Source organism: Pogonomyrmex barbatus, unplaced genomic scaffold (genome assembly GCF_055798465.1).
Source record: "Pogonomyrmex barbatus isolate J1 unplaced genomic scaffold, ASM5579846v1 scaffold3, whole genome shotgun sequence".
NCBI classification, from domain to species: Eukaryota; Metazoa; Arthropoda; class Insecta; order Hymenoptera; family Formicidae; genus Pogonomyrmex; species Pogonomyrmex barbatus.
Window position 1 is genome coordinate 20,519,642 of NW_028297127.1, and position 27,348 is coordinate 20,546,989.

The 27,348-nt window shown below is 33.4% G+C and overlaps 1 protein-coding gene across 4 annotated transcripts in view; it reads right to left on the reverse strand.

Moving 5' to 3' along the window:
* eag (potassium voltage-gated channel protein ether a go-go) overlaps positions 1 to 25,550 on the reverse strand; it is a 75,953-nt gene extending 50,403 nt beyond the window's left edge. For 3 of the 4 annotated variants that reach the window (XM_089079165.1, XM_089079163.1, XM_089079164.1), the window contains exons 1-2: positions 25,113 to 25,549; positions 9,572 to 12,008 (exon numbers count right to left, since the gene is read on the reverse strand). In XM_089079165.1, the coding sequence (XP_088935291.1) occupies positions 9,572 to 9,650 (79 nt within the window). In that variant the 5' untranslated portion in view covers positions 9,651 to 12,008; positions 25,113 to 25,549. Of the gene's footprint in view, positions 1 to 9,571; positions 12,009 to 25,112 lie in introns of all 4 variants that reach the window. The other variant, XM_089079162.1, reaches the window with a different exon arrangement.
* Positions 25,551 to 27,348: the final 1,798 nt, after the last annotated feature.

Here is a 27,348-nt window from a genome sequence, read left to right on the forward strand (position 1 = left end):
ATATCTTCGATGCAATTAGGCGAATCCGTATAACTTACTGGCTTAAACGGAACAATATAGCACACTTCTCTCGAGGATAAGTATAGACGGAAAGCGTTTTACATATACATATAAAATTTTTATATCTTTTATCTTTTATCTTAAAATTCGGCACGATAAAGGAACGACATACACGACGTTTTAAAAACATAATTAAAAAAAAAAAAAAAAGAAATAAATTGTAAAAAAAGTTTTACTAATGCTAATTCCTTTTCAGCGTGATGCTCTTTTTGCAAGGACATGTTCGGTCGATAATATTTAAAAATATCATTTTTATGTTTCAATATACGTACGCGTATATTACGAATCAAGGAAAGTGAGAAGCACGTGCTTTGTCGATATAACTGTCTTGACTCTTCCTTCGGTCAATGTACAAAACTAAGCTGAATAGATAGAAATCAGTGTAAATACACTTCGACTCGCGGTAATGTAAACTGTATTGTACGATCCGACGTATATCCACATGTATCAAGTTCAGACGATATATACGTTACGTTGGTGTATATGTTACGTATAAGCGCCACATACAGAATACATGTATGCAAGTTGTACACGAGTTACATTTACCGCGACAGCCTATGTTACCTCTTTACTCTCGGCACTTTTCCAAGCAACGATAAGCAAGGAGGTATTTCAGGATCTCCTGCCTGTGCATATGCAAAAAAAAAAAAAATAGCTGGACGGAATAACGTCGTTGTATTTGTATTCATTCGACGAAACATGATGCTGAATCGAATAATTTAAATCGTTTATTTAATTTTGACATGCGCAAACTATCACGCATACCGAAAAGAATTTGTCAACATATCACGCATACTTTTTAACATTAAAAATCAATTGCATAAAAAAAAAAAGAACAATTTCTTTGTAAATTAAGATCGTTGTATATATTGCAAATTATTTCTGTTGCGCAATCTTTTATTTTATTATTGTATTATATACCATCATAATAAAATATGACAATTGATAAGAAACAAGATGCAAGAAAGTAGATCATTTTTTAAGAAGAATGTAAAATATATATATATATACATAATTTTTTATTAAAATAGTATCGACGTGAATATTTTTATTTATTAAAGTGCTTCGCTCTTTTTTAACGTTATCATCATCATCATCTGCTTAAGGAACGAAAGAGGTCTTTACTCCTGAGAAAAGATCACACCTAGAAAATGTCATGCACGGTAACTGTCGCAAAAATATAGTGTGCCCGGAATAGAGTAAATAAAATATGTAACAAAAGATAGAAAATGTCAGATATAGACGATATCGACGCGAACGTGTTTCCTAAAATAATCCGTTTTCTTGCGATATTTTTGACCAGTTATAAAATAATACCCACCCTTCCAGAATTGTTGATCAGATAGCCAAGAGATTTATCTGCGTTATTTTCTTTAATCAATTTTCAATTATATTATGTGCAAGTTTTGCAAGTAATATATAAATGCATACCTAATAACACTTATTTATATAATTATATATAAATAATCTATGCAATTAATAATGTATATAATTTACATATGTACATATGGCATCCCTTATACCTACCATAATGGTTTGTAAATTGCCATATATATATATGTTTCACATTGCTACGATATCTTTTTAGAAAAAGGAAGTTATTATAGCATACTGTAGCAGAATTAAGCATTTTTCGCGGAAATGTCGCAAGCTTCGTAAATTTATAATCCCGACAGTTAAAAACGAGACGTCGTTAATCATGCAACGTGCATCTCGGCGATTCTTCTCGAGTTACAATATTCACTTGCCTTATCGTGCTTAATATAGAAACAGCAGAAATTATAACTAATGACATCATGTAACATTTTTCATAAAATTATTATGTTTTTGTTTCGTAATATATACATTTTACAACATGTTCTTTTTAATTAATCGTAGAATATTAAAGTGATATTGTGCAATCATATTTGAAAGATGGCTGAAATTATATAAAATTAAGTAAAAATAAGGAATCGTTCTTTAGAAAGAAAAGAACGATAAATAAGAAATTAATTTTTTATAACATAATGTCAGCTATATACTTTAAATATATATATATATACGATCAATTTAAGAAGTACATTTTTTTAGCAAAAATTTTATGTATAAACAGATCTAAAAAAAATATTTAATACTAAAAAAAATATTTAAAAAATAGTTCATATTTTTAAAGCAATTATATTTTTAAAATAAAAGCGTTCAAATATATTATTTTACAGTATATATATATAACATTTTTATGATATTACAAAATATGCAAATATTTCTTTTTTATATTAAACGTATAAAGTAATTCTAATGTAAACATGAGAAAAATAAGTTTTGCGAAACATTTATTAAAATAATATTTTATAAATATTAAAAAGAATACAAATTATGCGATTTACAATATCGCGCGCTTGTTGTCCTCTATGTTTGTCTTATGTCTCGTAAAGAAATCTCATAAGGTAACTTTATAACGTAGCGTAATGTCCCTTTTTTTTTCTCAATATCATGTCAAATTTCTATACTAGTTTTACGATGAAAATCTCTCGCGTAAACTTTTATCAGAATGAGCGAGAAGATTTACAAGATAGATCGGCCAATTTCCAATGAGATTATATAGACTGTTATCCTGTTTGTACAAGTCCTACATTTCTTCATTAACTTACGGAACAGATGTACAAAAATTTATTAAAACTAGAAATACTAATTATATTGCTATTATACTTTTTCACGTAAAATTCAAATATATGCATATTAAATTAGTTCATTGTGTAAAATCATGCAGAGCAATCTGCACCAAAAGTCATGTCAACTTTCGAGGCACATAAAGTCCATATATCAATGTAATCTAATCTAATCCTTCCTATTCTTCATTTTATTCATTTTTCATTTTATTTATCTTGAAGTATGTGTTATCAAGCCGCCTTGGGAGATTTATGCATTACCCACGTATCCTTGATGCAATGCATTCTTGTTCCTTGCCTCTCGACATTTTTCGTCTAACATCCAGACAAATAGAACGAAATAGCGCATTTTTGCAGATATTGATGATCGTAAATTCGCTGCTTTCACGAGACTCACGTGTAAAAAGGTATGCATTTTACCGAATGAGCGACATGTTTGTTCGTGTATACTAAATTCTATGTTGCAATCTTGAGCGAACGATGTAATAACACCTCGCAACGTTAAAAATTCGTTCGCTATTCTCGATTTTATTCCGCCATTTCGCAGACTAGCGATAAAATCCTGTCGAAATTCTTTTACATTTGCCGTGCGCGATTTATTAAGCAATTGTTCTCGATCACAATTCTGATGTTCTGATGATTTCAGAAATATGTATACAATTAATTAAATAGTAATAAGGAAATTATCGAATATTGCGTATATCAAATAATCTATTGCTATGATTTTCTTTTGCGTTACTCATAAATTAAAAATTAAAAATGTTCTCAATTACATTTACAGTTTTATTTACGAAGTAAGTCCAGAATGCGGCATAACATTCCGCTTAATATTTCTCTCCTTTCTTTTTTTTCGCTACAATACCGTATTTTTAATAAAGAAAGACTGCAACGTAGTTAACTTCCGTTTGTTTTTCCTTTCGACTATGAAATGCCGTATAAGATGATACCTCAAGCGTCGTAATCCTGGTTAACTTTGGTTTCTATTTTTCGCTTGGTAATCCTCTTATTTAAGAAGATAATTTCAGAAGAGAAAAAGAATTTCATTGAGTTGAGTTTAAAACATATATATATAGCTTTGAAAAGAATTTTTCTCTGGTTTTTATAACAATTTTGCGCCGCGGTATTCGCGATAGGATATTAAAAATAACGCATGCATACACTTATAATTCTCGTCTATCGTCTGTTATCTTTACCGAGATAATCTCTTTTCTGAATCATCTAATTAGAACGAAGTATGCTAATGTGTGCACCAAGATTTTTTTTTAGCGAAGGAGATCTTACGAATTTTTCGTAAGTAGAAAAGGAAGTAGTGGTGGTATAAATTTTGCCTGTAAAACATTTTTCGCTTTTCTGATATTTGTGAACGCCGGTGATCCCGCGGACTCCTTTCGCGGGACGAAATAGGATCCATATTAATCGTCCGAAGTATCGTGCGCACGACACGATACACTCACGTTGGCCCTGAGAGAGAAATGTGTTTTCAAGGCCAAAGAATAAAAAACAGGTTGGCAAGTTATATCTTGGAATCGATGTTCACGCGGGAGTTAAGCTCATGAACTAAAAGAAGTTATAGTAGGTCGAGCATAAAACCGCCATTCGAACTTTAACAGTGTTTGAGCGTTTCGAAACGTGAAGTAAAATAATTTATGCCACATGCACTTTGAATAATTAACTTCGCCGAATTGAATTTTTTTAGATTTTCCTCTGATTAACTTCCTTTTGCTTTTCCTTTAACTTCCTATCGCAATGGTTCGCGGCACATGGTGTACGTGAATGAATATTGGCGTCTTCAAATATTAATATATGTTTACAGAGAATAGACTTGTACGAAACTGTTACGTCTGACTTTTTATCGTGTTATTAGCTATTCTTAGCTAGTAATTTTACTTACATTTTTTATTATCAATAGACAAACATATATACACATACGCAAACGATACTTTAATAAAAAAAAAAATATCAGAATTCACGCAAAGTCAATCTTTTCTATTAAATGCGTATTAATTGTGCCGCCTATCCTTAATTTTCCATTTCAGTCTGGTAACTTATTTAATTGAAAATTAAATCTGCGAAACTTTCATAGAAATTGTGGCCCGCTAAAGTTGTTGAGCTTATCAAAGTCCAACCATTAGTTCGATATCTGCGCAAGTTCTTAATATTAAATAAACAATGTAACCAATGCTTTTAGTGCTTTCACATAATTAATGACCATGATCAAAAACTTTTATAGAGGTAAAATCGAAAAAGTAAATGTTTATTCTAATTATTCCAGATAAGTATATTAAATAAATCAGCAAAAACATTAAATAATTATTAGATAGTATGTACAATTCAAATGGTCAATTCAAGATAGAATAAAAACATCTAATTAAAATTTTTACTATTTTTTATTGTTGCATTTAATATATTCGTTATTATTATTTCTAATCTTAAAAGTTCTATGTGTGTTTAATTTCAAAATTCTATTAAAGCATTATTAATTTAATTTTTTGATAGCTACATCCTTCACATAAGAACAAGTGCATTATCAATGTATAAATTATGGCATGTAAAAAATTTATAGTACATATAACTTCGATCATATACAAGTTTCTTCATAAATTTTGCTAAAGAATAGGTGAACAATAAATTACGTAGAAAAACATCAAGAGGCGGCAAAGCACCGGTTTTGTTTTTAATCCGATTTGAATACTCATATTTTTACTTCTTAATATCAATAAAATTTCGCAGAAGAAAATTTGTTTCCTACAATGCATCATGATTAAAATTCCATTATATCTAAAAAAAATTTCGTCATGATCCAACTTTTAAATTGGAAATTTCAAAAGACAGAGACTTTCTGCCTCGATTTATATAAAAACGTTGGTTTAATGGAAATACTTTTTGATGGAAATTTTTTTTCTTTTTAGAACGCGAGAAGAACGATATTTCTGCGTCACATTGTTCGAAATTGAAAGAAGATATATATATATATATATATATATATATATATATATAAAATTCACGAAAGTCAAAGAGATTTTATTGTACAAAATACGAAAGTTTCTCTGCAGTAACAGAAATTTTACATTTAGGAAAGATGCATAAAGCTACACACACACACACACACACACACACACACACACACACACACACACACACACACACACACACACACACACACACACACACACACACACACACAAAATATATATATAAGGTATATATATATATATATATATATATATATATATATATATATATATATGCATATGCATATGCATATACAAAAATATCATTTAATCATTTTCTAAGTGCTATACTATTGACGATTTTGTTTTAGTATTCTATTAATTTATTTACTTTCAATCTAGTCACATTAAACAAACTTGATACTTGATATTTAACTGTGAGTCGGATTTCATTATTAATTGAAATAACTATTTATTGTTTTATAAATTATTATCATCTATTATTGGAGATATTCACTTTTGGACTGTTGTTGTAATGTAAAACCAATATTACCAATATTATCATGTCAAGATTGCCCTTTGCATTATCCATGATATAATTCTTTTAATTTAATAGATATTTAGATTAATTACAAATCTACGATATGACAAAATGCAACTTGAGTGCAAGGAGAGGTAAAATTGATAGCGATATAGTAAATATAACGACGCGGCTTAGGAAAGATAATCAGATATCCGATAATAAATCGCCTTTATTTACAGATAAATGTGCAAACGTAAAAACAGCACACCGTGAACTCGCGACACGTATAGCTCTATAGATGGCATGTGGCACGCTTTTCCAACTTTCACCGAGTTTCCAAGCTGCAGAGTTTGTACCAAGTAAAACACACTAACTGAACTCAGTCGCCTGTCGCAACCATTTCTCAGGAGGCGTTTCTCCCGACATATGCTTCACTGCAACTATATTTCGTCACTCTATAGATCTAATGAAATCTTATCATTTACTCTGTTGCTTGATAATTCTATCTTCTTTCATCGCCATGACGTCTCCATGCAACGTGACAAAATTATGATTATCGCGATAATTTTCCAAAAATATTTCCTCTATGGTTGTATATAATAAAATGTTAAAATAAAATATAATGATAGATTGGCCTTTATAAAAGGGGACGATAATCAATTGGAAACAATTCAGATAAATGATAGGATTATAGCAGTTGAAGTAATTCACAATTGGTTATCATCGATGTCGCATCGACATGTCATGAATATTTTATGGAAATTACGAATCCTCTGAGCATTCGCTACGACTGGGCGCAAACGCAAGTAACACGATATATGATCTAAAATGATCCTCAAAAGATTTAATCTTTATCTAATATTTATATTTTCCTCTATTTACATGGCAAATTTATAAAAAAAAAAAAAAAAAAAAAAAAGATTTCTCGTCGAAAGAAAGTTTCTCATCAAAACGAATACATATAACACACGTACGATAAAAAATATATAATGTAGATCAATTAGAGAAAATTAATACGTAATCAAACGACGAGCAAAAATAAATCTATAATCCTTCCTTCCAAGAGAGTACTTTTAGTCTTTCGATATACAAGCGTCCCTCTTAAGCTCCGTTCGGTGAATCCATTTCCAATATCTACAAAAAACTAATCTAATACAATATACGACACATATTGACATCATATCAGCCGTCATACGTGACGTCACGAAAACCTTTTGTACGATGTTATTGACAGGCAGCTGGCGTTGATTTGACTAGCGGGCTCGCGTTAGACGGTCCAAACTCGATTGTACGCTGCGAACGTGGACTATTTCCCCAGCTGATGATTTTCAATCACGATAATGCATCAAAACGACACACACACACACACACACACACACACACGCGCGCGCGCGCGCGCGGGAACCCGGCTCGCGTACCAGCCCCGTGTAATTTACTTCCGGTGCAGTGGGTCGTCGAAAATATGCACTATCGCTGTCGCTAATAATTCCTCTATTCGTCGCATTATTATTGCAACGTGGTCTACTGCGTCAGCAGCTTTGTATACCGTCTCTTTGTAACAGTATAATTGCAACTTCGTAACAGTACACGTCTCTAATGTCTCTTGCCTCCTGCTGGTACAAAGACATAAATTTTCATCTTTCCGGTTCGGTTTTGACAAGCTATTCTCTCACGCGAAACCCGTCGCGCGTTACCGTAATCAATTTTTCAATCAAACAAATTCAAGCGGTGAGTCTTTTTTCAATAATATATTTCAGTTTTTTTTAACGTTGAAATATATTTGTTAATGATGTTAATTAATATATGACATGAAAAAATAGTGATGTAAGGAAATATTTTATCTTTATCCCTTCCAATATCGTAATTAATGCTAACTCAAAAGTGTTAAACGTTAATTAACTCTTATAAAAAAGCAGATGTAAAACAGTTTCCGGGGGAAGCCAAATAAATCTACATCGTTTTCTCCCCCGGAGCATCGTCACGTAATATGAAGGTACGAAAAGAGATGTACTAACAACGTCACCCTCGTGTGGTGCGTGCGCAGCACTTCAAGTTAGATAGGATTTATTATCCTTATGGAGAAATGGCAGAGGATTTCCATCTTCAATGTCGAAGGAAATTTAAGAGGTTTCGCGGTCTCCATAAAAAAGATCTCCCTCGGTACTTCACGTAAACATGACAAACACAGTCAAAAGCTACAGAAGAAATTTCGCTGAAAAAACTCTGCGCCCCTCAGTCGCCCGCAATGGATAGGGAAAATAAAATTCTCCCTTCTTCTTTATTCGTAACATCATAATTCTACTGTAATTTTCTCTTCTATTACATAATTATCGGTAATTTTTCGGCGTAATAAATGTTTAAGCCGCTTTACTTAGCCGTCCGTGATGAAATTTTGAGATTAAAATAATCCTATACATATTCTGTATAATCTTCTCATCAGCTTTAGACCGATTTATCAGGAACTTTATTTGTGTGTGTTATTAGAGTGCGCGTCAAATGAGTATAGTATAAAATTATCATATATAATATTCTATTGTAGATTATATATTTTATATTTATATAACGTCTTATTAAATGTCTGGTAAGACGAAATTTGAATAATTTCTTGACGTCGTACTCAATATTTTTCTGATGAGAAAAATGAGAACATTAAAAGTTATGTAATTTTGATTGTTATTCAATCTTAAGTTTTAAAATTTTAATCAGGAAACGATTGATTATGAAATGTATTTATATATATCTAACACATCCATCTTTGGAAACAAGCAAAATAGCAGTCAAGATATATAATCAAATAAGTTTGCCTTCATTTACGATTCTCTTGACTGTCGTTTACTATTTCAGAACATATATGTATATATAGGAAATTCCTGTAGATTCCGGAAATTCAAGGCATTCCAATTAGGAAAATCGATATTAAATTACATGCTTGATTTAATCTTTCCATAACTGCCAAAGGATTTATTTATGATGCTTGCAGTGCAGCAACATGAAATATTATTGTACGTTATAAAATCCGTGCAAACAATAGCGCAATCATGAATTCCAAATACTTACATAACAATGTAGAGTTATAATGAAGAATGTTAATTTGTGCAATAAATAATTAATAACTTTTCTCTTCATATCTTAAATAAATACGTAAAAATAACAAATTAATTTGTGTAACCTCACTGCAACCTTCATTTCTCTATAAATAATAAATTTCTTTATCAAGCTACAACAAAATTAAAATTAAATTAACATTTATAAAACAAAATAACAAAATTTCATATTTTCACACTACTTTTTCACTTAATTAAAAGAATCTATTATTTTCTCTAAGCACGTCGCCTATTTATCCTTCGCAATATTTTCGCAATACAGAAGAAAAAAATAAGAAAACTTACGTTGACTGCTACTGCGTCGTATGATATTCTCCAGGAACGTGTTTTGGGGGGCTACCAGGCCCCTGCGCCCCCCTGGCATCCTTTCTTTATTGAATGGTCCCGGATCCTGCTGTCCGTCGCTGCTATGACGGTATCAGGATCTCGGCCAGCCTACGCCGGATGATAACAGGGTGATAACAAACCGCCTGCGATACATGAGGAAGATTCTTGATATTTTCTCTCTCTCTCTCTCTCTCTCTCTCTCTCTCTCACTCTCACTCTCTCTTTCTCCTTTCACTTTCGCCGTAATTCACCGGTAATTCACTCGTATATTCCTCCACCAATATATCCCTTAACGCGCAACAAAATAACGATACATCTCACACACTCGGAATCGTTTGCAGCGATAGAGCTCGGACACGGCGATTCACCATTACGATTCATTAGTCTGGTACATGTACGGCACACGCGAACTTATTACTCAGCTTCACTTATTTGGGACGAGTCCAGAATACGTTAAAATGATTTTTAACGCGAATTTGTGTAACCATGTAACAAGTGGCGAGCACTTAGTTTTTTCGGGGAGACCTCAAAATTTCCCACCGTGAAACGTGATCTCGCAGCACTCTCGATAGAAAGACGCCATAATTTCCCATGACCATCTCCGGCAATAAAAGCATTTTCTTATCGCTTACGACACTTACAAGTGCAAGTTTCACTTTTTTGGGGGGAGGTTTTTTGACGTTTTGGCTTTCGGCGAGGATTATGTGGTTTCGCGGCTGCCCGTGACTTTTTAAATCGACTCGAGCTCCCAGCGAGTAAAGTAACGGAGCGAAGAAATGGAGAAGGCCGCGAGTTTCTCGAAAGATCTTTCCTGTGGAGCTTTCTCGTGCCGTTTAGGCGCGAACGGGCCTCCCATTAGGCGATCGAACGGGAGTCCAAAAAGGCCTCCGTTGACAATTTTCCGATAAATAATGGCGAGAGGGGAGGGGGGAGGTTGGGATCGACGACTTCTTTCGTCACCTAAACGACGTCCCTCTTCCGGACGTCATCGCGGCAGTTCGGAATGGAGCAGCTGTGTGAATCGATGGTTCCCTCGACGAGAAGGCGGAAGAACGAATCGTTTCGTGGGAATCGATCGCTTTGAGAATGGCCGCCGGTTGGAAAAAGTGACTCACAGGCTCGTTCGAGTTATCCAAGAAAATTGACACGTGGCCGCCTCCTCGTGTAACCGTTCCTTCGTTTGATAATCGATGAAAGATGGAGATCGGTCGAGCGATTGTTGGATATCGTATCTCGAAACTGGCAATGATGACTCTTTCGATCCGATTTATCTTACTGTGCTCTCGCTCCCGGATCGATCTTACAAATCGGACTGACGATTCGACCGGGAGGCCGACGGTGCTCGAGAGGATTAGTATCGACCCAGAGGACCGCTCGGCACCGGCGGCGAAAACTGGCGTGCCGCTGCTGATCGATGGTCCACCTGGCCTTTCGAGGACCTTCGAGCGCGCTTCAAATTCGCTTATCGATTCGCACGTTCGGTGCTCATATGGAATTCCAGTCGCACGTGCCGGTCGGCCGCGCACGCTCGATTCGGCGAATTCGCCTATCGACTTTCCCGACCTCACCTCGAAGACGCCGGCCGTTGTTGTTGATCTATCGATCGGTCCAGCGGTCGGTCGTTCGCGGGCGCGATCGCGCGGCGATTCGTCGAATCCGCCCGGAATAAATATCGGCCGGAAGAGCGGCCCGGTAATCGAGCCGCCGCGGGGAACGGGGAAGGGATGGACGATCGAACGGAATGCGGCGCCGATCGATCCACCGTCTGGCCGTCGTCCTTTGGGGATGATCGCGATACACGCTCCCCGTGATCGCGACGAGCGAAACGGAGTCCTGCTTTTATCCGCGCGCCCAAGACGTCGTCGTCGATGGGCGCGAGTCCTCGTCGACGGTGCTCCCGGAAGTGTCGTCGGACGATGGCGGACGATACACGACCGATGACCCATCTAACCGCAATCCTTCCAGGTGATCGCTCTCGCGGCGACAGTAACGAATTCGCGACGGCGACGACGACGACGGCGACGACAGGTAACGTGACGACTGCGCCGTTGTACCCGCGACGTCGTTCTCCACATCCTCGGCGTCCTCCTCGGCGTCCGTGCAGGCGGTACCTGCGGAGGAGGACATCCCTCGGTAGAGATCAGCCGGATGTGGAACGCCGGCTGCCGACGGTCACATGATCATTTTCACCGTGCTATCTCACAATGAGAGGTCGACTTCGACGTTCGCCAACTCGATCACGCGACTTCTCCTTCTCCGACGAGTCCTGGCGATGACGTCTTCCAGCGCGATCCGTTACGCTTTCTTGTTTACAGAAAGAGCTTCTCTTAGCGATTCTTCCTAGCGACCGATGATTCAACGATCGTAATTGGAACTTTTTGAATGATGACAGGAGCTGTGAACAAAAAAAAAAAAAAATAATCGTTCATGTAGCTATGAAGGATAATTTTATGATTTAAATTTAAATAATTAAATTTTCGACAATAGCATATATTAGTGAGTGCTACTTATTATATAATATAATATACGAATATGAGATAAGGTAAGGAAGGATTTTCATAAAATAAATAATGTATCGTGTTACAGCTATAGTTTCATCATGTAGCATTTGATTTTTTAAGTTGTCTGAGTCTAGTTACTTTGAGGAAGAAATTCGATTTGCGAAAATCAGCTTCATTTGCTTTTCGTGATTGTCTCGACTGATATAACTTTCCTGGACTGGAAGAAAATGTAGCAGTCACAGTTGAACTTTTAATGCTATTCGAAAACTTCCCGATTCGGTGGTTTCGTCATTCGTGTGCAAGCGCATCGCCGCTGCGTCGTTTTATTCTGCTTCCAAAAATAACGGCTTTGCCCATAGAACCGGTTATGAATTCGGGAAGATATATTTACAAACACGTATATATCGTCCTGCGGGACCGGTGAACCCTAATCTTATCGACATGCTCAGGTGTGGTCGATCGTATCGTATCATAGAGAATATATGGAGTATATGATATAGCATCTGCCATCATAACCTTTATATAGTATATAAATCGGATATCCATAATTAGAGTTCTGCATATATATATATATATATATAAAAATATATATATATATATATATATAAATTTTCGTTGAGATTATATTTTGTTGAGAGATGTTTTATCTCTCAGAAAATTTTAATAAATTACGTAATTTCTTGGAGTCACCTTGAAATGAAAGATAAAACTGTCAAAAGGTATTCGCCAAAGTATATCGCGTCAACTTTTAAGAATACTTGCAAGTATAATTGAGGACATAATATACACGACGTAATGCACGTAATGATAAGAGTCTTCTAGAAACTTCAAGTGATATCACATTGAACTACAGCCGCGATTCAATAATCAATTATAACAGCATTTTTCTATATACGTCTTATATACTCCAAAACTTTCGACAATATTAATATTTTTACATAGTAACAATTTAAATAGTAACAACATAGTGAGCAATTTAAGTAGCGTTAAAAGATCTGTTTGATGATTCTACAGTCTCTCTCTTTTCCTCTTTCTCCATTATAACTTTTCAGTTGGCGTTGACTCGTGTAAAACTATCGTGTTAAAGAGTACTTAGAGCTAACTGACCTCTGTTTGAGATATCATAGAGATACACACACAATCTAGTAATCAGGGACAAGACAAAAACGGCAAACGGGATCGATGTAAACTTATTCGATTCGATTTAACACTATTATATGGTGTTATTTTAACCCGAGCCAGGGACGTCGTGATAAAGTTCACCGTGTAATCGTATATTTTTCTTGGAGTCACCTTGAAATGAAAGATAAAACTATCAGAAGGCGATGGTATTCCAAAGTATATCGCGTCAACTTTGAAGACTACTTGCAAGTATAATTGAGGATGTAATATACACGATGTAATGATAACAGAGTTTTGGAAACGATGTAATGATAACAGAGTCTTGGAAACTTCGAATGCGTTGGATATCACATTGAACTATAGCCGTGATTATTGTTGTAGCGCGATAAAGGTAACTTTCTATTACTTGTTCTCACATAAACTATATAACTATAACTATATATCTTATATTTATACTATATATATATATATATATATATATATATATATATATATATATCTTTGTATCTTCTATATTTAATATCAAATCGATTGAAATGACACCTATCTATCGCTGTTTACATTTGATAATTTCCAGTCGTTTTATCATCCTTACGAAAAGTAGATCTATATCCGTTTATAAGGACATGATAGCAATTTACAGCTACAGATGACTATTGCATTCAAATTTTATCATTACAGCATCTTTGTCGATGCCCACGCGTATCTTTTGAGATGCATATGCAGATATAATAGATTTTAAATTTTATAAATCTTTCACCTAGACTTTAGAAATTTTTGAATATATAAAGTAAATAAAATTAAAATTCACACAAATTTATATTCATCTAACAATGTAAAATAAATTAAATAAATACACAGTTCTCGTGCATTAATTTTGTTTTTTTTTTTAATCATCATCACACCACTAGTTACATTAAAAATTAGAATTATATAATGTCAATTTATTTCTATATCTCGTATATGTATATGAAAGGTAATATCTATATATCTTTTTTGGACAAAATGCTTTTGGACAAAAAAGCAAAATAATGCGAGTGCGCTCAAAGTTCGCAAAGAGCGAAACTTCGCTTGATGCAAAGCACGAAGTTCCCGTTTGCCACTTGATATTCATGATAAGACGGGAGTGACAATATCCCGACGTTCATTAACTTACGAGTACTTGCTGTTAACCGAAAGAGATATCGAAGATATCTATGTAGAGTCTTTAAAAGATGGCACTAGTCTCTAAAAGTTGGTCTCTAGTAACGAAAATTGAAGAAAAACAAAAATTCGATGGTTTTTTTTCGCAAATGTCGCGGAAAAAATATCACGCAAGTTCAAAATAAAAATAAAATGCACTAAATTTTTATCATTAATTATAAAAATTTATATAGAGATCAAACATATCGCATAAAACATATCGCATGATACCTTGAGATGTTCAGTTTTTTAAATATAAAATTTTAAATATCTATTTATATAATGTGAATATATAATGTGAATATATTATGAATACATTTATTTGCTTATTTCTCATTCATTATTTGCAATTTAAAAATCTTTACGTGCTTATTAGATACAAAGCTAATTATCTAATATATAGTTTAATTCTTGCGAAATTTATAGCACCGTAAAATAAATGTTATGTTACTATCTGTAAAAGCGATGCACTCTGTGAACTCTTAAAGCAGCGCTTTTCAACTTCGATGGCACTTAAAGTATATCTTTAAGATAACAGAAAATACGAATATGACGCAAACCGTTTAATATTAAAAAAAACGCATTACTATTGCTTAAACTAAAATAATAATAATCATTCCTATCAGTTTACTCCATTTAAAATAAGCAACTTTGTTGAAAATAGAACAAAATAATACAAATATTAAAATACGTATAAACATATGCTGCACTCAGAAACGTATTGTGTCTTTTTATCTCTCTCTCTCTCTCTCTCTCTCTCTCTCTCTCTCTCTCTCTCTCTCTCTCTCTCTCTCTCTCTCTCTCTCTGTTATCGCAAATTTTCTAACATGGATTATCAACTCATATATTTGCATTAATATCATAAATTATTGCAGTATGAAACCGAAGTTAACAATCCAACTGAATAATTTATGTGGGGGAGATAAATCATTTTTCGATATGTCATCAAAAGCTTCGGTAAAGGGAAGTTCTTGCGACAAACATTTAGAAATCATGAATTGCCGAGGAAAATACGTGTCAATGCGTGTTCTTTATAAGATTCAAATAGACGTCGTGTATTTTTCCAAAAAAGCAAACGTTGAACTCAAATTGTTGAAAGAAAAGGATTCAAGATCAATCAATCAATTGATTGATTTATTGATTATCAATATTGATTGATTAGACGAATTAGATAGATATTTAGATATGCTAAAAAAAGGATTCGAATTATTAGAAGACTCGAATTAAAAAAATTTGTTCTTTAAATATCTCGAGATACCATGAATATTATTAAAACAAGATACTTTCCATAATAATTACATACTAATAAATAAAATCACAGTATAGATGTCACAGTGATAGATATGAATAATAAATATAAATGATGACATTGTATTATTATTTTTAAAGGCAAATGAGTGAAACGATATGTCATATCATTAATTTAATAATTTGCGTATGCATGTATGATAAAAAAAATATAGTGTCCAATTTTAATCCAACAATTTTTAAGACATATAAATTTGACAAATATTAATAATAATAAAAATAAATGTAAATATTCGAAGAAGTTTAGATCATAATTTGTATATCGACATTTAGCATTGGTTCATTAAAGATCGAGCTTGTTTTTTTTTTAAAGTTAACTAAGAAAGCAAAACTCTTGACTCTTTGCAGCCTCGACACCATTGTTTCGATATCATCGTCAGTGTCATCCTCGTCGTTGTGACATTTCCAATTTGTCCCAGTTTACAGGATAAGTGCACTTATGCCTCGCGTGCAGGCAAATGTTACCAATATTAGAAAAGAGAGAGGTCGAGTTCGTCCGGATTTACAAGAATTCTAATATCGCCCGAAGGTCGGCCTAAAGTGGAAAAGTAGTTCGCATAGGATCGATTAACTTAGTTTTGCGCTAAAAAAAAACCTGAATCTGCAGGACGTAACGGCCAGATCAAGGTATTTGAGTGTAAATATCCTATTGTGCATAATACCAAAACCAACTAAATCTGTCCAACACCAACTAAAAAAAAAAAAAAAAAAACCTGTCATTCAAAGATCCGTTTGCAATTGGAGTTTCTGCCATTGAAGAAATTTTATGCATTCGCACTCACGTACTTTAAACGCGAGGCAATTTGCAAAAACTACAGATCTGACTACAGACTTTAGATGTTGACTATTGTCCTGCGTCAACGTTATAACAAGAGTGAATAAAAATTATTTCAAATTTCTAGATTTCAATGGAGTTGGAAAGTAACAGTGAGATTTGACATCAATTATTCTTGTAACAATATTAACAAAACATGGCGGCCCTCGGTTTAATTGTAGAGTTTAATCCTGAGAGCGTGTTAGAGCGTCTCGCCAGAAGAAGCGTAGGTTTTATATATATATATATATATATATATATATATATATATATAGTATATAAAACGTCCACTGTCATCGAAACGTTTTTGGCACGGTACTACGCTTTACTACGCTTTTTCATCTTCTCCGGAGATCGATCGATTCGCGTCATACTTTTCTTCTAGTCTTTTCTTCTAGTGGTCCACATCATCGTCTACGTAACCGCGGAATGACCCCGTTGAGACGAGCCGCAATCCGTTGAATGGGAACGGAATGCCTCACGGCAAAGTACAACGCAAGAAAATTCACCGAGCACGAGCAAGAGTTTCGGAAGATAGCAGAGTCTTCCCTGCAGAGTCTTCTTTACGAGTCTTTCCAGTTTCTCGTATACGTACGTAAGGAACGTTAAATTTGTGAATTTGTGCGCGCCGACGAATCGCACAGTTTTGCACTGATTTTGAAAAGCATCCCTGTATAACATTTTGTGTTAAAGTAATACACATATAAATTGAATGGATACAGCAAGATATATAAAATTCAAGATATTTAGCCAGCTGGTGCATTAAGCTTCGCGGCTTATGAAGCTATCGACCGGGATAATTGGATATAACAAATAAGTGCGCGAATAAATATACGGAAAACCGGGAATGTTGTTCAATGTTCCGCACAAATATTTAGATACCTTAATAGAAAAAAAAGAGCTCTTTTTTTTTATAGACACTTGATCTGTAAAAAAAGCGCCGAAAAGAAGGAAACTGCTCCCACATTGAGCTAATAATTGTGCCATTAATAGCTCGCGCAAATATTGAAAGCTGTCTTTTTTTTTTTTCTTTTTTCCGTCCCCTGTAACGAGATACTAAATCAGGCCATACGTCGCAAACACGATCGATGATCGGGAAGTTACATCAACTTACAGCGAGAATTGATCGCGGATGACAGAGGCATGACTTTTAGATGTACCACCTTTGCCTTTCGGCTTTTTTCCGACCTTCGCATAAAAGAGACGGTCCTTCGTACATCTCGTAGGCGAAGTTCGATTCGCCATTAGCGTTAGCCGAAACTATTTTGCTGATATATTTGCCCGCGAGGAAGCGGCCTCTCATTTCCAAGGAGCATATATCGATCGGCCTCCCCCACGTGAAGATGCTCACCCTTCCCGTTTCACCCTTGCAACCGACTGCAGGAAGGAATTCGTCCCATCCTCGAATAACGCTCGCCGAATCGCCTGTTGACATTCTGCGATATCTCGAACTGCATAAGCAACGAAGGAATCTGCCCAAGATTATGCCCGATTCCCAAAGAATGTATTTCATCACGAATAATAATCGAGGCTAATCGCTGCTAATAATTACATAAATTTTTAACATCTTTTATATATATCACGACAAAATTTATGTTTCTTTTTTTTGTTTTTTTAAAGACATATTGTCTAAATTAAAAATTTCTTCGGATCTTTCGATGAAAAATTCATTATTATTACACGAATGTATTATTACAAGAGTGTTTTATTTTCGGACCCTTCCTTAATCCTCTTTTGCTATATTATTATTATATTTTCTCAATTAACTCACTTGACCGCGCTTAAGCAGAAACTTTCAGCAAAAAGCGGTTTCGGTTGATTGCCTAAATCAATGATTCTCGAGACTATTCTGAGACTAGATGGCTGAGAAAGATTATAAGAATGGAATATTTTGCTTCTTTGCTAGAGAGAGAATTGTAAGAAAAGATGCTTTCAGTCCGGCCCTTTAGCTTTCGCACTATGGCGCATTTGACGTAGTTTATACACAAGAAAGATAGTGCTAAGTTCTTCGAAGTTCAAACTAGACAGTTTTTCGATATTTATACAAAATATCTTCTAAAACGTCCAACTTCTTTTCTTCTCCTTTTTTTTTTCTAATTTCACCAATACGACGTAACGTAAAAGAGGACAATTAATATTAAATGATAAAAATCAGAAATGATGGCAATCTTTACACATGCAATACTATTTTTTATTGACAATTGATATTCTCCTTTTTATTGTTTAACAAATTAAATGTGTAACAATCATTTACATATATGTATTGTCACATATCATTATATATTATTACGTATATATACTAATAATAACTAGATTCACCAAAATTTTGTGCCCAAAATCTTATTTGGAATATATAATAAACTGGTTATCATCTGATCATTTATATTTTCGCTACATTCATTTTTTTTTTTGGAACATTCATACCTATCGCAGAGTGCATTTACTCGCGAGTGCATTTACTTCCGTACCGATCGCGTTATGAATGTTCGGCATCGAGCGCCGTGGGAGTAAAACACGTCGTAAAATTCTTTTAGCTGCGACGGGATGCAACGGAGATGATCTCGTTTCGCGCGAGGGAAACGCCGGGATTAAACTGTTCCTGGATGAAACCAAGGACCCAAGACAGAGATATCACTATCTTCCCGATGTCATTTGAGAGCGCGTCGCTCCTAAGTACCCCCCCCCCCCCCTCCTTGGCGATGTTGCGAGCGAAATAACGCGCGCGAGACGCCGAGGGGCGAAGGGGGCACGATCGAAAAAGCCGAATTGCAATTCCGACGTTCCGACCTTCGGAAAGGAACGGAAGGCGTCCATGGCGTCGAGACTGCTGCCGTCGTCTTGACCTCCCACGTACAAAAACGCTTCCTGTACATCCCGCGTCTTGTACAGAGCACCAAGCATTTGGCAGTATTTAAGTATGCAACGAATTTACCAATCGACCGTCACGAGAACGAGCGTCGGGGGGGGGAGAAACTGTAAAATGGAACGATATGTCATAAAGTATCATTTATTGACAAAAAACGAAAAAAGTGATTGACAAAAACACGCTGTTCGAGTAAAGTTTGATTTCCTGAAAAAAAATAAGGAGAGGAAAGAGTGGTACGAGCAATGCCAATAAATAATTTGCAAATGCAGGAATTCATTTATTTAGGCAAAGAGATGAAAATAAATCATTATTTATGCAATATTAATTAATAACTTTTTTCACAAGTAGAAAATATGCTGTTAAATATATAGAGATAAATAGATCATATAACAACCGATATATTAACCGATAGATTTTTATGAAATATAAAAGGAATATATGATATATGATGGTTGATTAAAAATTTAATAATATTTTAATATTTTATATAATAATACTATTAAATTTTTAATATCGAATATCATGTATCATATATTTCTTTTGTATTTGATAAAAAATTTGCAATATTCTTATAGTATATTTTTATAAAAAAAAAAAAAAAATACTGTATGCAATATTAATTAATAATTTGCTCGTAAAAACAAAATATGTGTTGCAATATAGAGATAAATAGTTTTATAACGAAATTGTCGCACAAAACACGACGTTTACTCATTATATAGTGATATATTAACGTTAATATAAGAATCTGCTCATCGCAAAGATTAAGACATCTAAGATATCCGCGTAAGATTACGACACAATCGTCGCAAGCAGAGATAATAAATCGCTAGTTTAAATGATACAGAATCGAAACCGGAAAAAGGACAGTCGGAATATGTAAAATACGTCCTACATGCTCGACGAAAATGAACTGCTCGTTAAATTCTCGTTTTTTTTTATTTTTTCTTTGTAATACACTTGGCCTATTTTCAGACACGATCCGATATTTGAATGACATGACGCTCATGCAAAAAAACTGCAGCCTCCAACGTTATACATCGACTTCGCGCTCGCGCTAAAAATTCGCGATCATATAAATATACCCTTCTATTTTCTCCTTTTATATCGTCCGCAACTTTAACAGCAGACTCCAGCAAATTTGTTTTTATATCGTATCATTTTATCGTTTGTGCGAGAACAAAAAGACAATTCGCATACAATTAAAATAACAGATAAAAAATAAATATAATAAATAATATGTATGTCTTCAAATTGGCTACTTTACTCGTAAAATCATATATTGATTCTGCAAATTGATACACAAGTTGCTTCTGTATACCTACGACGCAATGGCAGATGGCAAAAAATTACTTAAAGACTTTTTTTTAACCAAAATAATTTCTATTACAATTTTTTATTATTATTATTATTAGAAAAAATAAAAATTTAAATTTTCAGCATCAACCAAATTACAAAATTCGTTGAAATCTTTGTGTTCGATTGAATTTAATGCCAAACAAAGTAATATAATTTTTATTAGATTTCATAATCAGTTTGATGCAAAATCTGAGAGTTATATTAAAGTATATATACCAAAAAAAAAAAAAAAAAAAAAAAAAAAAAAAAAAAAAAAAAAACGGTAAATCGAATCGTAGCGATCGATGAAGTGGAACACAAATTGTAATTACTCCAGGTAGCGAGATGTGTGTGCATATACACGGGCTTCGATTTCCCTCGGGAAGCAAACAAATTCATAACGCAATGTCTATTTGACGAAATATATAGAAAGATAGATATATAGAAAGTAGCTAGAGATACCACGAAAAATAAAAGGTCAACGATCAAGCACTATGGTTGCTGTAGATATTATATATTGGCTTTTTTAAAGTTTAAAAACTGATCTGTGTTATCTGTGTTAATAAAAATAAATCAAAATAAGTCGATATATTATATATTAATCGACTACCTGCACTAAATAATTATAATTGTAAAATTTATTTTTTGCTTTCTTACAAAACTCATATAAAAAAATAATAGCTATTTATTATGTCAAAAAATTAAAACAAAGAGTATCTAATATCCACGTATTCATGGATATATTGTTAATAATTGAAAAATTTTTTGCGCATTTTTGATGTTTATAAAGAGAGAATATTCGATGAAAAAGAGTGCTAGAGAGAAAACTCTACCAGAAAAAGGTTTTGACATCTGATCGATAACCCTGGACGAATTGGCGAAATATTACACGCTTACTCAAGGAAAGAAACACTTTGCGCGAAAAGATTTTTAGATTTTCTACTATCGTGGCAGAAAACGGCATTATAAATAGTAATAATAATACATATAAAATTTAAAATATAACTTAGAAAAAATAACGTAAATATAAATTTTTAAAAATTATTCGTATACGATATTATTTAGTATTGTTAGTATATTAATATATTAATTAGTATATTAATTAGTATTGTTAGTATATTAATTTCATATTTAAATAATTTAATTAAATACAAATAATAATTTAAATTTTTAAGGGCGTAATAAAGTTTCATTCCTAAATTAAAGTCAAATAGATTCGCATCTTTTAGCGTTTATTTTTCTTTATGGAAAGAAAAATAAATGCTAAAAAATGTTTTCAGGACGAATTACATTGATAGCAAAAGGAAAAAAAGAACTGTCAGGTTTCAACTATGGAAACTATACTATATAATCTATGTGGAAAATTTATAAAATCGAATCAATAGTGTGTAGCGGATGAACGACAAGCAAAAGATAAAATTGGAGGTATTTCTTTGTATAAAAAAAGCTAGTATGATAGTAAAGGAAACAAAAACATCAAGCGGAAAAACTTGTGAGGATTTACTTCGCTTAATCGATCGATGGAAACAGAAAAGTCCTAGATAGTTTTTCAATTTTTTGTTTTTTAATCAAACTAAATGAACTCTATTTTCATTAAACTTCCAAACTTTTAAAAATTTTCAGTTACATTTATAAATGTAAATTGTTTACATTATGCATTTGCTTGTATTTTATATAAATAAATTTTATAGTAGTGTTATTCTGCAATAATTTTTATCTAAACATTAAACATTAAATATTAGTCTTAACAATATTTGAAATTATATCGAAAAAAAAAAAATATATATATATATTAATTACAGAAATTGATATAAAAATATAACAAAAATATATCATTAAAAAAAATTTCACAAAAATAGACTAAATTTAATAACTTAATTCAAACTTGTAGGAATGCTGATAAAGAAAATAATTTTACGTTTAAATGTTATTATAATAAAAAAAACTTTGATATTGCGAGAAATAACATTTCAGCCAACAGAATCTTCACCGATCATTGATTTCACACAGATTCGATTAAGTCACGAATTCTCTTAATTTCTTATTTAAGGAATTACATCGGATGTTATCTTCTTTTCCTTTTACGTTCGAACTTGGTCGAGCAATTCATTGAATTTCTTTCATCGACTTGCCTATGATCAATATTACAGAGAAACGAAAGAGAATATTCGGGAATATTTTGTTAAACATTGCCAGAACAATATATTAAAAAAAAAAATTATTAGCTCTTTGAGAGAATCCTTATTCTTTTTTGTTTCTTCTTGATGAAAAAAGATTATATTAAAATATTTACTCTCCTAAAATTATATTAATTGTGTCAGGTATTATACATTAATTGACACTTAAGTTACGTGATAGATTACTGGTATATTAATGACGTCATGTAGATACTTGTAACTCTCAATGAATTACAAGCCGCTGATCGATTACGAGAATGTTAAGCTACCAGAGCTCAACATGGTAGCTTTAATTGATGAAACTTGGCGGATATCTTTGACTTTCGCGTCTTGATCTTCTAGAAAGCAAGATTGAGAGACTTCGTATTCAAGAGCAATCGAGTATGATATATTCCGATCCCAGTTAAGGGGGGGATAATTATCATACTTGATAAGCAAGGGCAAGAATGTCATAATAACCTTCCACATCAGCACCCGATATGCTACTGACAACAGTGTCGGCAGTAATTTCTAATTATAAATAAAATATTCTAAATTATATGCATAATTTTACTATCGCGCTGAAGATCAAGTAATATTACAAACATGCTACACATTAATAGTCAATTATATAAAAAATATATAAAAAAATATGTATTATGTATCTACATATAATAAAATAACAATTATATAGTAAATTTTAAACACAAAATATAAATAAAAAATCAAGTCAATTAACAAACATAAAAGTAACATTGTTGTTATGAGTTATTGTTAGTTAATTTGATTTTCGTTATTTGATTGATTCTTGTGATGGAAATAGAAATAAGATAAAAATGTGTTTAAAAACGATCACATAAAATGTATATTTCTCAATGTGCAAGAATATGTATATTTTTATTTTGACCAAAATTTTTCAATAAAAAAAATAAAAAATAAATAAAATAAAAAAAAAAAGATTAACGAATTTGAGAAAAGTCATTTTCAAAGAACCGCACTAGTTTCAAGTTCTGTATATCCATGCGATAGTTTTCTTCCTCTTTCTTTCTGCAAGTTTCCACGAAATAAAATCGAAATGACCCGATCGTTGATGTCCGACAGCTGACAGAAATGTTGCTTCTATCAAATCTTCTTATAAAATCGTCGATCAGAATGGAAGTTGTCACAATTCAACGCGTTCAACGATTTAAACGTATTATGAATACACGTACACTCTCGAAAACTGAAGAAGGGAAACCAATGAAAAACACATTGTACAACACAACATCAAGCTACTTCAAGATTATCGTAATAATTTTAAATGGGACATTTGACGTTTACATGAAAATAATGCATAATTTGAAGATATTCAATTAACAATCAATTTGCTTTTATTAGTTGCTTGTTATTTTATATTAGTTATTTCGTTCATTTCCAATATAATTGCTAATATAACGTATAATGATATTAAGATCCATTCATAATACATAACATAATTAGTTTCAACAATTAAACATCAAAAACAAGAAATGAACAATCGCAATGCATAAATTCTCGTTCATTTTGTCTTAAATCTACCTTAATAGATTTATCGAAAAAAACATTAACATTATTAAATGTTAAATTTCGATCAATAGTTTTTGAAAATACGATTTTACTTGATAACATAAACATTTTATCCTCTCTTTTATTAATTATAGAATTATATTCCAATATCATAATTCGATGAATTTTCTCTTATGACAATGCAATCTAATATGAATCATTCTCAAGTAAATTAGAATACAGTACTCTCCGCATATTACGTCACATTCTTTACCTTTTGAGATTTCTTTATCTTTTCGATACTTTCTTTCTTTCTATCTTCCTCCACATATGCATCTCTAAAAAAACAAAATGGTACCGTCGAGTAGTTGGATATCTATCTTTTCGATTCGAGATCTTTAATTCGCAAATCAGCGAGCGCAAATCGGCGATCAGTTTTATTTTTATCTCCGTTTGCCAACTGCGGAACACGCGATAAATTTTTGAGCTTCAAAAAAATTGCAGCAGCAGCTCGGGACCGAGCGAGAACGAACTCGTTCCGAGCTAGGTCACACACCACGCGCGCGGCACGACCGTTATAGACCCGCTTCTCGATAAGCCTTGTAATATCAAGCCGGGCGCAAATCGGGATGGCCGGGGTAAATTGAGCAATCCGCGATCCGATCTCGCTGTGTAAGATCGCGCATACCGGAAATATGTTGTACGTTGTTGTCCCCTTATCCAACAGGGGCTCCTTATCTGTCGTCTCGCGGAAGGGTGTTTCCGTCCATCGCCTCTCTGGATCGTATCGTATCCCCGAGTCGATCGATCGTCGCGAGGGGATGCACACGCGCTGACCGGTTGCGGCACACAAAATTGCACAAATATCGCGCCCGATATGCGGTGTCCCAGTGACGGACGGGCACGCGGACACCGTGTGTTGAAATAACAATTTACTCGCGAGCTCGAAAAACTGAACCTCTCGCTCCTCCTCTCTTTCTCTCTCAAAGAGCAGGAACAGAAAGCCGAATTTCGCGTGCGATTATACGTGTGAGAACAAGGGAACGAAAACGTACGCGCGATACAGAATAATTCCTGAAATTCACCCGTTCGGCGAGATGACCGAGTGGCGACTGAGACTCACCCTGCGTGATACCGTGGCGGCGCTGACTACCCCCGAAAGAAGAAACACCATACCCCCCACTCATACGACAACGCGTCGCGGCGCGCAACTCCCGTTGTCTCGCCCCTTTCCTCCGGCTTTAGCTCGCCACGACACGCCGTCTCACCTTCGACTAGCCAACGATGCCGAGAGAGAGAGAGAGAGAGAGAGACAACGCCAGGAGACGGGTCCAATAAGCGCCGAGTCAGATTGGATCGGATCGAGTTGGTTTTGTGTTCTGATGACAAACCAACCACCGACCAGTTTACAACCGAAAGCCGGTCAGTGTAACTACGAGATGCGGCGATAACCGCGAGCAATTTTCACGCCTGATGTAACCCTTTCACTGCCAAGGGGATGCACGTGACCTGCTACCCGCTGACACATAAACACGCGACACGAAACTTGATAATTTACGTAAACTCGATTCGTCGAAGAATCATGACTGTTATTAGCCACGAATAAAATGCAACTTTTATCTCAATACTCGATATATATATCCAATATACTACAAAGAATATATTAAAAATATTTCTTTATAATTGTTCTAATTTTATATCTCGGTAAAAAAATATTACAACAACCTATCATCAAATAGAAATAGAATTCATAATACTCGTTATATTCTTATGCAAAATAATATTTTTCGATTTAGCCATTTGCCAAAGTTTACAATTCCAATGACATTAGCAATTTTTCATTTTATTGCGAATTCGGCGAAAATTGGCGCGAATCCATTGAGAAACTTTTATGACGAAAAGTTTTGTACAGTTTGAAAAACGTATCATTCTTAATCGTCAAAATTATTTTGCGTTAGCATTTGTTTTATACGACTAAATGTTGGACCATAAATCTCATGAATTTTGATAATATTGGAAATATAACACAAAAGTGATATTGTGATATATATTACATTAATAAAATTTATTTAAAAAAAATTTCTTATATGCGCATGCATTTATGATAAAACACACAAGGTATTGTAAATTCTCAATTTCAATTATTTTATCTATACATATAAAAAATGAAAAATTTATATTTTTTTATTTTGATCAAAATTATTTTAATCATAACGTTTTTAATACAATTTTATAAATATACTATTTGGAAAATTTAAAAAAGAATTTAAATCTATTTTAAAGATTTCTTTTTTAAAAATTCTCAAACTCTGATCTATGAAAAAATTTTTTCATAGACTTAAATTTTTTTAAGTTCTGAATATTTACGAAATTGTATTAAAAATGTTACGATTAAAACTAATTCTGATCAAAACAAAAAAAGTGTTATCAATTTTCATATAATAAAAACATAAAATTAATCGTCATATCTTCGAATTTCTAATATGAATACGATCAGACATCGTAAACTTCATAAAAACATTAATATATTAATAGCAAATTTCATTTGCAAAATATAAAATTATGAGTTATAATAAAAAGCAAAAATTCGTATTACATAAAGATAAAACAACATATTATCTTTATAAAGTAATTATCTCCAAAAATCATGTATACTTTACGAAAATATATAGAACACTTACAAAAGTGAAAACAAAATCAGCACGGAAATAGCATTCGAGATGACAAATGTATAATTCAAGTATTCGCTTTCATTGGAAACATCGCTGAGAAAAACGAGTGTTGTTTTCGAAGCCAACGGTGTTGGACGGATTCAAAGGGGAATACAAACAAAAGGCAGGAGAAGAATAAAGTTATATTATAATTTTCTATGAGAAAATTTCTCTCACCGCATTACGGTGCAAGTTTGAAAAGATTTCTGAATT